This window comes from Otolemur garnettii, unplaced genomic scaffold (genome assembly GCF_000181295.1).
Source record: "Otolemur garnettii isolate 467f Iridium unplaced genomic scaffold, OtoGar3 scaffold00037, whole genome shotgun sequence".
NCBI classification, from domain to species: Eukaryota; Metazoa; Chordata; class Mammalia; order Primates; family Galagidae; genus Otolemur; species Otolemur garnettii.
This window is the reverse complement of record NW_003852432.1, coordinates 1582811-1600321: the sequence shown is the minus strand read 5'-3', so window position 1 is coordinate 1600321 and position 17511 is coordinate 1582811. Positions and strand designations below refer to the sequence as shown.

Genomic DNA, 17511 nt, shown 5'->3' with positions numbered 1-17511 from the left:
GAGATGGTATTCCATTGTATTTTTGGTTTGCATTTCCTTAAATATGTGATGTTGAACATCTTTTTATGTGCTTATTGACTATCTGTATATTTTCTTTGGAGAAAGGTCCACTTAAATCCTTTGCCCATTTTTGAATCAGATTGGTAATTTTTTGTTGTTGTTAAGTTTTAGTAATTCTCTATATATTTTGGATAATAACCCCTTATCAGATATAGATTTGAAAAATATTTTCCCCCATTTTGTGGATTGCATTTTACTCTGTTGATAGTGTTTTGGATGCACACAATTTTAAAATTTTTGTAAAATCTAATTGTATCTATTTTTTCTTTTGTTGCCTCTACCTTTAGTGTCATACTTGAGAAATCATTGTCAAATCCAGTGTTGTAAAATTTTTGCCCTGTGTTTTCTTCTAAGAGTTTTATAGTTTTAATTTTTATATTTAAGTCATGAATCCATTTGAGTTCATTTTTGTTTATGGTGTTAGTTAAGAGTCCAACTTTGTTCTTTTGCTTGTGGATATCTAGTTTTCTCAGCACCATTTGTTGAAGACTGTTATTTACCCATTGAATGGTCTTGACCTCCTTTTCAAATATCAGTTGACCAGATATATATGAGTTTATTTATTTCTGGATTCTATTCTATTTCTTTTTTGTTGTTGTTGCAATTTTGGCCAGGGCCAGGTTCGAACCTGCCACCCTCAGTATATGGGACTAGTGCACTACTCCCTTAGCCACAGGCACTGCCTGATTCTATTCTATTATAATGGCCTGTATGTCTGTCTTTCTGCTAGGACCATATGGTGTTGGTTACAGTAGCTTTTTAATAAGTTTTGAAATCAAGAAGTGAATCCTTTATCCGTTTTCCAGATTGTTACGACTAATCAGGGTTCCTTGAGATCCCGTGTGAACTTTTCTATGGGTTGGTCTCTTTCTGCAAAAATTGTCTTTGGGATTTTGATAGGGTTTGCATTAAATCTGTAAATTGCTTTAGGTAGTATTGACATTTTGACAATATTAAATCTTTCAAGCCATGATCACAAGATGTTTTCATTTATTTATGCCATCTTTAATTTTTTTGTCAAGGATTTATAGTTTTTATTTGACAAGTTTTTCACTCCTTTGATTAAGTTCATTCCTAAGTATTTTGTTATTTTTGATGTCATGAAAAGGAAGTCGTTTTCTTAATTTTCTTTTCTTTTTTCTTTTTTTGAGACAGAGTCTCAAGCTGTTGCCCTGGGTAGAGTGCTGGAGCATCACAGCTCACAGTAACCTCCAACTTCTGGGCTTAAGCAAGTCTCTTGCCTGAGCCTCCCAAGTAGCTGAGATTTCAGGCACCTACCACAATGCCTGGCTATTTTTTTGTTGCAGTTGTCATTGTTGTTTAGGCCTGGGCTGAGTTCGAACCCACCAGCCTCAGTGTACATGGCTGGTGCCCTACCCACTGAGCTACAGGCACTGCCATTTTCTTAATTTTCTTTTTTGGATTATTCATTGTAGTTCATAGAAATGCAACTCACTTTGTGTATAGACTTGGTTTCCTATTACTTTGTGAATTTATTTATCCAAACAGTTTTTCTGGACTCCTTAGGGGTTCCTATATATATATCATCTGAGAACAGTGATAATTTTATTTCTTTTCCAATTTGGATGAATTTATTTCTTTTTCTCGCCTAATTGCTTTGGCTAGGACTTCAAGTACTATGTTAAATGGAAGTGGCTCTCTGACATGATTTTTAAGCAAAGATACTTCCTAATATCTTGAGTAATATCAGGACTTATCCATGTACTCTCATGTGGTAATGTAGAGAGAACCAAAGAATACAGGTTACTTCTTTTACTTGTTTTATGACGTTTAGGTGAAAAGAGAGTTCTAGAGATGTCTGACTAGTAAGGTGGCCTCTGCTATACCAAAAAGAAGTCAAGACTTGATTTGCAGTTTTGTTAACAAACCAATTTGTTGATAAGAAAAAAGAAATGATTGAATTAGAAAATATTGTATTTTATTTTATTTTATTGAGGGAGAGTCTCACTCTGTTGCCCCTAGGCTACAGTAGGGTGGCATCATAGCTCATAGCAACCTCAAACTCCTGGGCTTCAAGCAATCCTTTTCTCTCAGCCGCCTGAGTAGCTGGGACTACAGACACCTGCCACAGCACTCAGCTAATTATTCTATTTTTATAGAGACAGAGTCTCACTCTAGTTTAGGCTGGTCTTGAACTCCTGAACTCAAGGAATCCCCCGCCTCAGCCTCCTAGAGTGCTAGAATTATAGGAAATTTATTTTTCAGCCAGAAAATACTTGAAAAAAAAATTCACTGGATTCCAAGGACAGTGACTCATGCTTTTAAGTCCAGCACTTTGAGAGGCCATGGCAGGAGCATCACTTGAGACCAGGAGTTGGAGACCACCCCAGGCAACATAGTGAGATCTTGTGTCTACAAAAAATAAAAAAATTAGTTGGGCATGGTAGTGCACACCTGTAGTCCTAGCTATTTGGGAGGCTGAGGTGGGAGGATTGCTTGAGCCCAGACATGTGAGTGTGCACTGCACTGAGCTGTGATCACACCTGCTACTGCACTGCATCCTGGGTGCCAAAGCAAGACTCTTATCTCCAGAAAACAAAAATATTTACTTGGTTTTTAAAGTTATTATTGTTATAGGCTTTACTTTTTAGGACAGTTATTATTATTATTATTATTTTGAGACAGAGTGTCACTTTGTCATCCTCTGTAGAGGGATATAGCGTCATAGCTCACAGCAACCTCAAACTCTTGGGCATGAGCGATTCTCTTGCCTCAGCCTCCCAAGTGGTTGGGACTACAGGTGCCTGCCACAATGCCCGACTATGATTAGAGATAAGGTCTTGCTCTGGCTCATGCTGGTCTCTAACCTGTGAGCTCAGGCAATCCACCCACCTTGGCCTCCCAGAGTGCTAGGATTACAGGCCTGAGCCATTGCACCTGGCAAGACAGTTTTAGATTTACAGAAAAATTAAGGAGATAGTACAGAGTACCCACATTACCCATAACCCCCACTCTAGGTTCCCCTATTGATATTGTGTGTGAGAATTGTACATTTGTTATAATTAATATGTCAATAGTGATACGTGATCATTAGCTAAAGTCCATACTTTATTTAGCTTTACTTAGTTTTCCCTAATATCCTTTTTCTGTTCTATCATTCCAGATTACATTTAGTTGCCATATCTCTTTAGGTTCCTTTTGGAATGACAAGTTGTCAGGCGTTCCTTATTTTTGATGACTTTTGACAATTTTGAGAAGTATCGGTCAGGTGTATGGTACCATATCCCTTTGTTGAAATTGGTCTGAATGCATGATTCCTTTTAAAGTGTATACTCTGGTATTTCATGTGATTGTTCTTAGGTCCCTAGAGGGGCTTGTATCACATCAGGATATTGTTAGGATTTTTTGTTGAGGGCAAGGGTGGCAGCTGTACTTTTCTGGGGAATAGGGAAGAATAGACCTAGTATGTGACCTTAGGGAGCAAAAAAACAGCCAGATGTCATGATTTCAGAGAGGAGAAAGGGTGGTTGTGTCTAATTCCCAGTGGCCTCATCAAAGGATGCTCCCTGATGGGTGCCTGTAGAAGGAATCTCCTTCCCTTTTGGCCTAGGGATCCTTTTGTTTCTGTCTGGTACTGAAAATTTTGTCAGCCTTGGGCCTATTGGCTGTTGTGTCTGGAGATCTGTGCAGATAGTCTGTGTAGCTTCAGAGGCTTTTTGTTTGTTTCATGTGTGCTGCAGAATTTTAAGAAGCAGAGCAGCAGTAGTTCTCACACCCAGTGGGTACCATGGACGAGCTGTAGATAGGGAGTGGGCAGAAGGGTGGAGATAGGAATGAATGTCCCTTGCCCCTCACAGAACTCTGTAGTTTTCTTGACTTACAGCAGCCCTTAGCCTATACCTTGTCATCATTAAGCCATTTTTCCTTTTACAATTGGGCTTCAAGAAATGGGGAGGGAATTGGACTGAGTCCACATATCTCGAGTCTAGTTGGTAACTTTTTCAGTGTAGATTTCTACTCCTATGCCTCAGGTTTTCTCTTGGTATGTGGTATGGTGAGTATGCATGGGCTGGCTTGATAAAGAATCTGGGCTTACAGAGAAAGTGAGCAATGAGGGCATACTACAGTTATCCTGTTGAAAAGCACTGTAAGAAATACCGCTGTTAGAATATGGTCTGTAACAGTGCTGATGAGCAGGCTTTGGGTAGTAATCTACTCTGCGTTTTACTTACCGCATAGTTCGTGACTATAACCAGTATTTTATTGCATATTCCGTGTCTCTGCTCAAGAGCTGCTTGTTCTCTGGACAGTAATGGCACAATTTACAGAGGAATAAAAAAGCATAAGCCTCACGCACACACAGACACGCACACATGCCCTCACCTCCCCCACTTCACCAGAATGCTGAACCTCACTTAGCTGGCAGCGGCAGTGTGCACAGTTCCTGAAGAGGAGGTTTCTAATCAGGGAGCTGCTGAGCAGAGAGTCTGAGGCTGGGGCCTAAAATTTACAGCTCTAAGAATCCATTTGCTGCTGCTGCTGATAATGTATTATAAGGAGTGATGAATACTAGTAACTTGTCACTGGGTCTGCTTAGATCTTCACGTTTTGTAATCAAGGTGAAGCACTATGATACTTTCAGCATGACTAGGGTACAGAGAATGTCTTAAGTATTTCTAATGTCTTGATTGTAGGAATTTCCATCCATTTTTGGCCTTTGACAATTTAATACAAGTTAATTTTGGTTTGAGAGAAGGTATAGGTCTTGTCTTGCATATAGATTTTGGAAATACCGTGAGGCATGTACATTCAAGATGCTTGCCAATTACTCTCTTTTCCTTTGGGTATCTTTTTGAAGGAGGAGCTGTATTGATTTGTTATGTTAGCTGTTTTGCTTGATATGGCTTAGTGGAATATTTTCCTTCTCTTTTGTTTGAGGTTAGAGTAGTAGAATAGCACATATCATGGAAACCTCACCCCCTCACCTTTAGTGTTCTGTTATCCATTTTGTAATACTTTTTTCTTCGCCCAAATGCAGAAGTTCGAATGATAGATAAACAATTAGCTGGATTCTATTTTGGTCAATTGTCTATACCACTACTGGGATTCTATTACTATGTGCATTTTTATCTGGCATTAATGTGTCTAGATGGTAACAGGAATATGATGTACTCTTTTCATCCTTTTAGTTACTGAATCTGTATTTTTGGTTATACTTTCTAGGCAGTTTTTAAGTTGTACATTCATGACATGTTTTTGTAATTTGGCTGGTTGGTATTCAGAGGCTCTTTGGTTTGTAGGATTCTGTATGTGTACCCTGTGGTGCCACCTATACGTATACAGGTAACCAGCCCTGACTTTGGTGTTATTATACATTATGCCTATCTTTAGGCTTTTCTGGCCAGATGAACTTTGGGTTCTGACTATCTGGGTTTTAGTTATGGTTTAGTAGAATCTGACAGATTCTCAGGTCTGTCAAAAAGTTATAGGAAGCTGGGTATTGGCTGGTAATTTGAGACTGTCTCATGCTTTCTTTTTTGTTATAAGTTAATTTTAACATTTAGTTAAAAATTTCCTCTCTCTTAATTTACTCCAACTTTTTAAACAGGGGTCCAGTTCACTGTCCCTCAGACTGTTGGAGGGCCGGACTGCGGGCCCTGGGATGAGTCAGTTGCTAAGCGGGACAGGTAGCAGCGGCAAAAACACCCGGCGGGCCCGATAAATGTCCTAGGCGGGCCACATGTGGCCCTTGGGCGTAGTCTGAGGAAGCCTGATTTACTTAGTTCTTTCTCAGACCTTTCATTACTTTTCGGATCACTGTGCATCTCCGCACTGTTTCCATCATTTGCAGTGGTAAAACCCAGAGATACCTTCCCATTCACCAGCGATAGTCAGCCCTCCATGGAATTACAGCTCGATTCCAACTGTCATCTTTCATTTTTTGTTCATTCTATTTTATGGCACTTGTCTTGTGCTGTTTCCTGTTGTGTATAATTTCTCACTTGTTTTTGATTTTTGTCTTTCTTACTCTTTTTGGTATGTGATTGGCTAGTTCTTTAGAAAAGACAAAGAATTGGCTTGGTGCCTGTGGCTCAAGTGGCTAAGGCACCAGCCACATACACCTAGGGTGGAGGGTTTGAATCCAGCCTGGGCCCGCCAAACAACAATGACGGCTGCAACCAAAAAATAGCTGGATGTTGTGGCGGGCACTTGTGGTCCCAGCTACTTGGGAGGCGGAGGCGGGAGACTCGCTTGAGCCCAGGGTTGGAGGTTGCTGTGAGCTGTGATGCCACGGCACTCTACCCAGGGGGACAGCTTGAGACTCTGTCTCAAAAAAAAGAAAGAAAAAGAAAAGACAAAGAATTGCTCGTATTGGAGGAGGATGCAAGTAAATGACTATATTCTGTGCTAAAAGATCTGAGGCTTTTCAAGAAATATAGGGTGGCCATAAAGTTTGTGTGCAATTTAAAATAGTGTGCAGTTTAAAATTGCGTATGAACTTTATGGTCACCCTGTATTGAGGCTTCAAGATACTTATCAGTGTGACATCCATCATGGCAAAGGAGAGTGTAGCTCCTTTTGTTTCATGCATAAAATAAGGAAATTTTGTCAGTCTTCCCTTATTGTGTGGCAGCTGACCCTGTAAGTTTATTCAGTCTGGTAGACCTAAAAGGTTTGTTTTTTGATTCTGGAGAGGAAGTGGATGGTGACAGTGTTTTGTAGTCAGCAGCTACCTTGTAGCAAAGTGTTATTTAAAAAAAAAAAAAAATCCAAACAGTCTTGAAACAACAGATTCTGAATGTAATTGGGTGAATTACAGACTTCTGGCTGCATTATGATTCTAGTTATAACCCTGACGTGGTTCTATCCTGGTTTGAAATGAGTTTCATTCTGTACATGTTGGTGGAGTGTTCCAATGACTTTCATAGAGTAATATTTGTGCTTTTGCTCTTCAAATACATATCCTTGTAAGTCACTCCAGACTGGAATTTAATCTTTTTAGCAGAAAATGGGGCCCAGGGTTACTGATTTGGGGTCATAAAGCAAAGCTGTCCATAGTAGTACTCTGAATAAGGTGGCTTTCAGAGTACCTGATAAAATATTTTAGTAATTTAACAATCCTGCCTATGAGATTTACAGCTGAGCATCTCCTTTCCTATGCTGAGATGACAATTCCTTTTGTCCTTCACTTGCCTTTGATTTTTCTGCTTTCTGTTAAGGAACCTTGTTTTGCTTCTTTTTCTTCTAGTGCTGATACTTTCTTCTATCTGAACCCTTGCCTCTTTTCCCAGATTCACATTGAGACTCTGATTTTAGTTTAGAACCTGTTTCTAGGAAAATCTTCAATAACTGTAATAACAAGTAGAGATTGGATTTCCAGTTCTTATGAATGATACAGTTTTTGTCTCATTGAGGAATCATAATAAGGCCTCCAGGAACTGACATTTATAGCATAGTTTACTCTGACATTGTTGTATCATGAAGGATATTATTGCATTTTCCTCAAATGGCTGTTGATTTCACTCTTGCCTATGACTGCTGCATCCTGTTCTTTGACTTGTGTTGAGGGACATCAAAGCAGGTTTAAGCATTTTTGTCTTCTTGCTTGTAGGTGATGCAGGTTCTGAATGCTGATGCCATTGTTGTGAAGCTGAACTCCGGAGACTATAAGACGATCCATCTGTCTAGTATCCGACCACCAAGACTGGAGGGGGAGAACACTCAGGTGAGAACAGGGAACCAGCTGAGCCTCTTTGCAAAAACCAAAGAGAAGGAGCTGGGGAAGTTAATTAAATATGTTCCGTACAGTGCTATGTATGCAAATGTGAGAATACAAAAGAACAAGTATTTCAAATCTCTGTGATATTCTTTTCTAATAGTTGTAGCCTGGCTACCATTGGGCAGGTCTCAGTGTCTTGTGAACCACACTCACCGATCTGCTCCATTTCAGATGGGCAGTGTTGGCACTTCTTCCTAGGGAGCTCGAGATGGTAGGTGAGTTTTGTTTAGTACTAAGTTTATTTCTTGGTGAATAACCTAAGAAAGAAAGTCTGTGTCTCAACATGCATGGTAACAGGGCCTGTTTCTGTTGGTCATTTTGATTTGATATTTCTTATGTTTTTGCTCCAGGAAGAAAAGAATCTTGCTAGATAGATAGATAGATATTAAAAGGGGTCACCTGCTCATCTTTTTGTAGGTAGTAACTATAAATGTTAGTTACATTGTTGTATGCTATTTCTTGTTTTATGGCAGAATAGTTTAGTGTCTGACTTGGGTGTATCAATTTTGAGAAATTATGCTTTTCCTAAAAACTCCAGGAATTGGTATTCAGTATGCAGATGAGCAGAGGGGTTTTTTTGTTTGTTTGTTTTTGAGACAGAATCTTACTGTGTTGCCCTTGGTAGAGTGCTGTGGTGTCACAGCTCATAGCAACCTCAAACTCTTGGGCAGCAGAGGTTTTTTGATTTCAAATGTTGTGGTTTTCTTTCTATCTTTATGAGTTGTGAGAAATTGGGAACAGGAATTGAGGTTGCACACTTTGGGGGTTTGGGTATGTCTTATTTTACAGACATCTTTCTAACTCCTCTTTTTGCCTTCTAATAGCTAACATGTCTAACAGCATTGACTAGTTATGGAACTAGGGCCTCAGTGAGAGCCATTGGGAAGTGACTGAACAGTTTTCAGAAATTTAAATATTGTGGTTGCGGTTAGTGCTGTATACTACCTACCTTTTTTAAGAGACATTTTGCTTTGTTGCCCAAGTTGGAGTGTAGTAGCTATCACAGTTATAGTCAGAGCACTAGGAACCCTTCTTGAACTTGGGGATTCAAAAGAGCCTCCAGCCTTCCAAGTAGCAGAGATTGTAGGTGTGTGCCATTGCACCAGCCTTATGTACTTTTAAAATTTATTCCTTTCATAGTTCTGAAGATGTGAAATTTGCTTTTGTGATGTTTTGCACGTATTACATATCTTGGTGGATTCACGAGTTGAAATTCATGCACTGTTTTCATTTGTATGAGAGTTTACAGACGGCCCATAAGAGTAAAATAAAAATATCATGATTGTCTTTTGAATCAGATCATGCATAAAAAACACATATTGGATGAGTGATTTGAATGTTTGACCAATCAGTTCATTCTCTCCCCTTTTCCCCCATAATGCAGCAAACAATATTGTGGTGGGGTGAGAATTTAAATGCATGAAAGCCTAGAAATGCCAAAATCAGGTTCTCTCAGTAACAGTAGCTCTGCCTCATTGCACAGAGTAAATACACATCTCCAATTTTATCAGTATCGGAGGTACTCCACACTTCTGCATCTGTGCCATACAGTTGGAATTAAGGTTCCCACAGCAACCACAACTTTGAAATTCTTGAACGTTAATTTTTGTGGCTGCATCACCAGCCAAAGCATTATGTTAATACAGATTATGTAGCTGAATTTCAAGCAGTTTTTAAGGGGGGGTGTTACAGCTTAGGCAGGATGAAAGCAGATTTTCTGCAGTAAGAGCTATCCTAGTACTGAGTATTTTTAGTTTTTCCAGGGTCCTTTGGAACTCCTCAGGGGGTAAAAAATGCATTTCCCTTTGTATAATGGCTGATGGGGAATTGTTGAAATATATTTCCTGGTTTAGGCCAGATCTTGATTATAAAATTTCTTGTCTTACCAAGGCCTGTTACCTTTTTCTTCTTCTTTGCTGTTCACTCCTGAGATCCTACTCCATTTTAAGTAAGTTCTAAATAAGGCTTAGCTGTAACAGTCTACAACATATGGCTTGTGAGGGAAATCAGGAATGATTTCCATTATTTGTTCATCAAATTACTTTAGAAGAGTTTACTAAGGAGCCACCTAAGAAGTAATATAATGTGCCTTGAGTACAGTGGTGGAGAGTATCCTGAAGAGAAGCCAATTTTGGTACATCTTGAGTGTTCAGAACGAAAAGTTATTAACAAATGGGAGGAAGGGCTCTCTAGGCCAGCACTATGTAGTAGGTTAGTAATGTGTATCGTATAGGTGAGCTGTATTTGTTATTTTAAGTTTTCAAATAGCTATATTAAAAAACAAAAGAGAAACATGGGTTTTAGTGATTTTAGTTTGACTTATATCCAAATTATTATATCAACATTTAAAAGAATATAAAAATAGAGATCTTTTCCTCTTTTTATAAGTCTTTGAAATCTTGTATGTATTTTGCACTTGTACCACATCTTCATTCATTCTAGCATATTTTAAAGGACTCAACAGCCATAAGAATTAGGTGGCTATTGTTATGGACAGTATAGCTCTAGGGATTCAAATGAATGGGGCAGCCATCATTGATAGTATTTATTGGGTACCTATTTTGCCCCAGGTCCTGTGCTGGGGATGCTGTAGGGAATGAAAAGATACTGCCCTGTCTGTGCACTTGGGGAACTTTAAAGTCTGGTGGCGGAAAATACACAGGCAATTTCATGTATGCCAAATGCTATGAAAGAAAACTTTAGAATTTAGGGGAGTGTGTAATCTAGGAAGGCTTCTTTGAGGAAGTGACATTTAAGGCCTGAAGGTCGATTAGGAGTTAGCTAGATGAAAAGTGAGAGAAAAACATTTCTGACAGGAAAAGCAGCAGGGACAAGAATTAGGGGTGAGTTTTGGGGACTAGAGAATGAATGACCACTGTGGATGGTTCATGAGTGTTATGACACCTCTGTGGCAGGGATAGATCACACTTGCCTATGAATATCTTAAGAAACTCATGAAGGAAGAGAGAAGGTAGGGCATATGATGAACTGGAAGTGATTTTATATGACTAGAATAGAGGATAGTTAAATGTTAGGGAGTGGTAAGAAATGGGCTTGAGACTTAGGCAGGGGCCACATGTTGAAGACATATACTATGCTATTTAGGTTTTATTTTGAGGAATTTAAAACTGGGGAATGGCATGCTTGGATTTAAGCACTTTGTTTTGGTGGTTTGAATTTACAAGATGTGAAAGTAATTTGCATTTATAAGAAGAGTATGCTGATAAAAATTGATTGTAGCAAAGAGTTCCGGTATTTCTTTTGGTAAGCCTCAGCTGACCAAGAACTAGGGGAGAATGGTGTGATGAATGAGAATGGTGGATGTTGAGCCAATAGTACGTCTTTATACTGGATGAGTCGGGGTACCTACTTTTCTACTTAAAGACTTGTAGAACTCTCACAAAAAGAGTGCAGGATTTTGTTCTATGCTTATTTTAAAGTTCACAGAGATTTACAACATGGGTGTAAGAATAAAAATTACTTGGGAATCCATGCGTGGCTATCACTATGTGTGTCTAAAGATTGAGCAACATGTGTAAATCCCTCAGAGTCTTGGATTTCTACTTTCTTTACTACATGCCAACTACTACTATAGTTACAAGGTGAGTCAGTAAAGTATTTAAAGAAAAAATATATATATATTTTTTTTGGGGGGGGCAGGACCTCTGTTAGCCCTTGTGGTACCTTTGTGCATATTTAGAGAAGGATGCTCCTTCCTCTATGCAGTGTGTCGGAACATGGCTTGGCAAGTAGAATGAAGGCTGAATTTCCGCTCTTGCTATCCCTTTGTCCTCTTGGCCAGATGCCCTTATGCAAGGTACAGCTTGCCCAAGAATGCGTGCCTGCCCTAGTTAGAATAGGGCTGGTAGAATCTTCAAGGAAAACATCAAGGGTGTGTTTTAGGAATTGGGTGGTCTTGTAGTTGCAGAAACACAGAGTACTGGGGATTGTTTAGAGATGAAGGTGTGTGATGGATGATTGTGGACTGAGGAGAGCCTGGAAAGAAAGGCTCAGGATATTACCTGCTCTCTAATTACTTCTCTAATTCTGGAGGCCTCTTTCTGCAGACCTGTGGCTTTGAAATGGAGAAGAAGATACCCTGAAAGCTTATAGTATTGGATTCTTTTCTAAACCAAAGAACAAAATGGGAGAGGGTACATATGGAAGAGTAGGTGAAGAGGGGCAGGCAGTGATCCCTGTAAGCGTTCTGGTGAGGATCCAGTGGGACTTCAGCTTCAAGAAAGCTTGGAGAGATTCTTTTGTTTCTTTTCCTCTGAGATAGCTATAAACTTGGGGAATAATAAGGCAAATTGGATTCTCTAAGGGCAGATTTCAGGGAATCACTGTCCTTAGCTCTGTGTCCAGACACAGAGACATTTTCATTTCTCTTAAATTATACAGAAAGATGAGGTTTTGTCCTTGGCTAACACTTTCACTCTCCTTTTTGGGTACTTTCTAATTGGAGCCACAGGAAGTGCTTGGTTGGACAAAACACTGTGATCAGAGGAATTATTTTCATCTAAGACTTTCCAATATGCATGGGTAGCCTGAATTTTGGTTAGAGCTTGTTGCTCTTGTCAGCAACAGGAGTTGGTATGTAGTGAAGGAAACTAGAAACTCTAGACCCCAAGGAGATGCCTATTCCCCAGTCTCTGTACTTATATATCGGTAGTTAAGGCCACAATGGGATTCCCTGGTGATTTTTCTTCCCCTATGTCTTATTTAATAGGGAGAGTTAAAAGCAGAGGTGTCTAATATTTCTCAGACACGTTGGATGTGTCTGATGTTAGTTGTGTTTTTGTAGTGCTGTTCTTCTGTATTAATCCATTGTCAATTCTTAGGAGACTTTACCTTCTTTAGGCTGAGCCAGTTTAGAAAACTGACATGTGATGCTCTTGTGAACCTGACCATGTATCAGGGTTTCTGTAAAGCTGTAGTTTGTTTTATCCAGTTGTTTGCCATAAAGAAATAAGTGCTATGTCTTGGAGAAAGGCTATGGGTTTCCAAGCAGCTGCCTTAAAGGAGATAACACATTGTGCAATCTCTGGACTTCCTAGAGAGCGGTAGGCTTTGATCTGAAACTGGAAAGCCTATTGCTCTATTGCCTAGGGCTGCTGTGGGCTTTGTGTTGCACTCAGAGTGTTAATGACAAAGGAAACGGCCCCCAGGCATCTGATGAAGGGTCTGACTTATTCCCCCATGTTGTCTGCTCTGGCGGTGCTATTGTAGTTGAGTAAGAGAACCAGAGCTGAAATTTACCTTGAAAACAGGTACATAAATTACCCAACCCCCAGGAGTTATGTGTATAAAATTTGCTTTCAGTTGCAGGGCCTTTTTCTCAATCTCCTTTCCTTGGCTTGTCTGTTTCTCCCTGTTTTCTGTCTCTGTTTTTCTGCTTCTGGACCCCATACCGCCCCCCATCCCTTCACCCTCTGGCCCAAGCCCTGCAGTTTAGTATTCCAGGAAAATGTGGAAACCCAAAGGTAGAGTCCTGGAGTCCTTCCCGTCGGCTGGCAGTCCCCACACCATCCTGTCTTTGAGCTTCCTCCCTGTGCATTTTTTTTTACCACATAAAGGTTCTTTCACACCAAGACCTTTAAATATGCAGACCTGGACATTAATGGATCAGTTTTGTTAAAACTGCAGTCTGCCTAATCTCATAATATCCTTGCTTTGGGACTTCATCTCCCAGACCTGATCTACTTGGGTCTCTCATATAGGTAGTTGGTAGAAAGGAGCTGCAGGTAGGTACATTTTTAGTGATGCCCCTGGATTCTTAAAAGGTTTTTTTGTCAGATGCAGGATAGTGGGGGTGGGGCGCTAATAACTCCATTCCTCGTATAGACCCCAGTGCTTCTCAACCTATTCCCTCCAGCTTAGATTTCTGAAAGCAAGATGATTGTTCCCTCTAAATCCTTAAGCAGACTTTGCCAATGCTGAGGTGCATACCAACAGAAAGCTGTGGGATTAGAGTCCCTGTGTGAAGTAGATGTAGGTAGACCAATAAACCCCACTGACTGTGATCTCGCACTGTGACTGGGAGCATAAGGCAAATAGCAAATTAGACAGGAACTCCAGCTTGCCATTAAGGACCTTGGAGAAAAGCAGAAGCTCTTTGAAATGGATATAGCATTTTACCATCTCTCCAATGGGGAGATGTGGGGACTGTAGCAATGTGATCAAAAGACATAGAATATGTCAGAGGCTGGCAGAGGCATTCTGTATCAGTTTTAGATTTGTTTGATCTGGGCATTTTTGAGAAGAACTCTAAAACTCTTTGTTAGAAGACTGAAAAAAATTACTATTAGGAGACTGTGGGTGGGTCTTAGCTCATTTATTTAAGATTATAAAATGTATATGTCTTATTTTTTAAGATTGATATCTAGGTACCGCTATTTCACACATTGCTGTGACCTGTTCCTTAGCTGGAGAGGGGATGGGTTTAGAGCATGACCCCAGGTGATGAGGTCTTGGAATTTGGGTAGATAACAGAGTTTCCTAAAATGTACATTCTGCTGATGGCTCTCAGTGAATTTTATACTGGAGAAGATAGCATGTCCCTTGTCCTGTTGCTCTGTAATTTGCTTTCTTCTTCCTATTACAAATTAGATTTTCTTTCATTTTCTTTAGTTGTGTATTCCCTTTCCCATGATATTGCCTATCGCCTTCAAATAATTTTTGTGAGATTTTAACAATCTCCTAATGGGTTTTGGTGGCTAATCCATTTGCCTCTTTCAATCCATCTCTCTCTTTCCCTCTGCAATTCCTTTAATCATCACTATCACACAAGTCTACACTTTCAATTTATCTAAATCTTCCTGGTGCTAGTATGTTCATATTTCTTGCCTCTTCTCACTCACGTGAGCTGCAGTAATTCTCTGTTGTTTCCAGAGATGACAGCACTATCATATTTACTGTCCTGCGAGCATTTAACATATTTGCTGGGCGGCGCCTGTGGCTCAAAGGAGTAGGGCTCCAGCCCCATATGCTGGAGCTGGTGGGTTCAAACCCAGCCCCGCCCAAAACAAAACAAAACAAAAAACCAAACATATTTGCTATGCTAAGGTACCCTCTTTCTTGCCTTAGTTCTTGAGGCCCCTTTAGGCCAGAGATGTCCATAGGCATTGTCTTTCCCTCTTCCATAAGATCTTGTAATATTTATTTATATACATGCCTGTTTTCCATTGTGAAGTCTAAACTTCACTCAGGCCAGGAATGACATAGTTTTCTTCGTTCCATATCCCCTCTTTCTGAATCTTGCAGAGTGCTGTAAATGTAGTAGGCATTTAATAGATGTTTAAATCAAAGGCGTAAGACCTAATTCCATATGTTCCTTTTGAGTAGGTGTTTTTATCCCCTCCCAACAACTGTTTAATCTCCCCGACTTCTTCTGGTAGCCTGTCCAGGGTGACCCAGTTCATAGGGCCCAATGTAGGGACCTGCCCAAATAGAACCTTCCCTCCCAGGAAAGAATGTCCCACCCAGGAAGGAATATCCCACCCAGGAAGGAATATCCCACCCAGGAAGGAATGAATGAGTGTGCCAGTCCCTACACCACTCCCAACTCTTATATTCCCACTCCACTGTAACCCACCTGCTGACCTCTTTTTCGCTTGCACCCGAGTGAATAGAGGCCAGGTTGCCCACACAGAACCTGGACTCCACTTCCTTTCATTCATGTCTCTGAAATGACCTCTCATTTTCAGTCCTTAACCTCTCATTTTGGTGGGAGGACGGGAAAAAAACCCCTTGGGGGAGGCTGAGATACACCCTGTTGGACCCACTGCCAACTAGACCAACTCTTATTCTGATGAGATGAAAGGAAATGGGAGACCCCTCCGACCCCCGCCCAGAATACATCCATTTATTAGTGAGGTGAGCATTCCTCCATAGCCCCTTTCTGAGCCTTTTAACTTCTCACCATTGTGCTGTTGTCTGCCAGTCTCTGGAGGAGTTTTTGCAATCCTGTTTTTTCCTGCTCTCTAATTGCATTGCTTGTTTTGCTGGCTAGGTCACACATGGCTTAGTTTTCTTAGGCACTTCCTCTTTCCCACTCCAGTTTTAATCTGGTTGCTGCCATTGGGTTGACTAGCCCTTCTGCTCTCTGTAAGGTGATTTTCCTCATAATGTGTATTCCATTAGCATAGTGCAGACTGAGTTCACTTTACCAGAGGGGTTAATTTCAGGATTTTAAGTGCTTTTGAAGATTGGTCCCCAGTTGACTTTCTTTCAACACCTCTACTCTGATTTAGGCTTTTCTGGATATCTTCCTTTCATAGTAGGTCAGATATCTTGATTCATTGAAGTTTTTAGCTGTGCTCTTTACTGAGGAATATATATATATATATAAAATACTGAGGAATTTACTGAGGAATAATATATATATATATACATATATATGTATGTATGTTTTCTTTTTTTTTTTTTTTTTAACTGTTATTGACCTTGTTGGTTGTCAGATTATTTCTTTGCTTGGAACTAATTTTAAAATCAATTAGAGAGCTTTCCCTTCATGTTTCTCTCTTTATTTATGAGGTACTGATTGCAGAGCTACCTACACTGTGTTTAGATAAATTACTTTAAAAAATTTTTGCATAATATTTATATTCAAGGGAAGTTTAGTGCAGTCATCCAGCCTTTTTTCATTTTGCAAGCCAGGACTGTAGATTTCATTCCTTGGTGGGCTAATTAACTTTGTACTGGGAAAATTTTGTTTAATTTAGAAACCAAACATTTAAGTTTCTTGTGTACTATATAGGCACTATCGATCTGGGAAATTTTTATGTGTAAGTTGTTTATTTCTTTTCTTTTTTTTTCCCCCTGAGACAGAGTCTCAGCCTGTGTAGCACCCTGTGGTGTCCTAGTTCATAGCAACCTCAAAATCTTGGGCACAAGTGATCTTCTTGCCTCAGCCTTGTGAGTAGCTGGGACTACAGGTGCTGCAACAGTGCCTGGCTAGTTTTTTTTATTTTTACTAAAGTTGAAGCTTGCACTTGCTCAGGCTGGTCTTGAACTCCTGAGCTCAAGCAGTGCACCTGCCTCAGCCTCCCAGAGTGTTAGGATTACAGGCATAAGTCACCACACCCAGGATATTTATTTCTTATGGAGGGGGAAGAAGTTATTCTAGCCTTTTGCTATTCCTTTTAGAGTGTAGTAAACCCACCAGTTCAGTGTTTTCCTCAGGAACCAGCCATTTGATAATTTTAGGAACCAAATGTCGAGTCTTGACCAGTGTGTGTGTATGTGTCTTGTGGTCACCAGGTGGCCTGCAGACTGGATGATGGATGATGAAGCAGCATCAATTCATGCCAGTGTTTCTTAGTAAAGGCTTTTCAGAACTGAGACTGGAAGGAAAAGCTGAAGGACACAAATTCTTGTTTTTTCCCCCCTAGCAGATGACAGGCCTATTGCTTCTGTGTATTTTTGATGTCACTTTTTATTTTAGACTTCCTTTGAAAATCTACAGTCAGTTTATGAGTTGTTCACATTTTATGGTCCTTAATCTCACCATCTACTATGATATCTGTCTGTTCGGGGCTGCAGATGCCTTTCCCTGGCTTAGTAATGTATTGGTGGCCACTGTGGAGTATTACTGTTTCACAGTAGGATTTCTGTTCACTTTAGCTGTGGAGACATTCTGGAGACTGTGCTCCTTACCTTTTCATTTCTCTGCTAGAGGCCACTTGATGTAATCTCTTTCATCCTTGTTT

General features: G+C 40.1%; 1 protein-coding gene across 1 annotated transcript in view; it reads left to right on the top strand.

Moving 5' to 3' along the window:
• SND1 (staphylococcal nuclease and tudor domain containing 1) overlaps nucleotides 1-17511 on the top strand; it is a 458234-nt gene that overhangs the window by 70801 nt on the left and 369922 nt on the right. The window contains exon 10 of the mRNA XM_012805151.2: nucleotides 7634-7747. Coding sequence (XP_012660605.1) covers nucleotides 7634-7747 — 114 coding nt within the window. The remainder of the gene's footprint in view (nucleotides 1-7633; nucleotides 7748-17511) is intronic.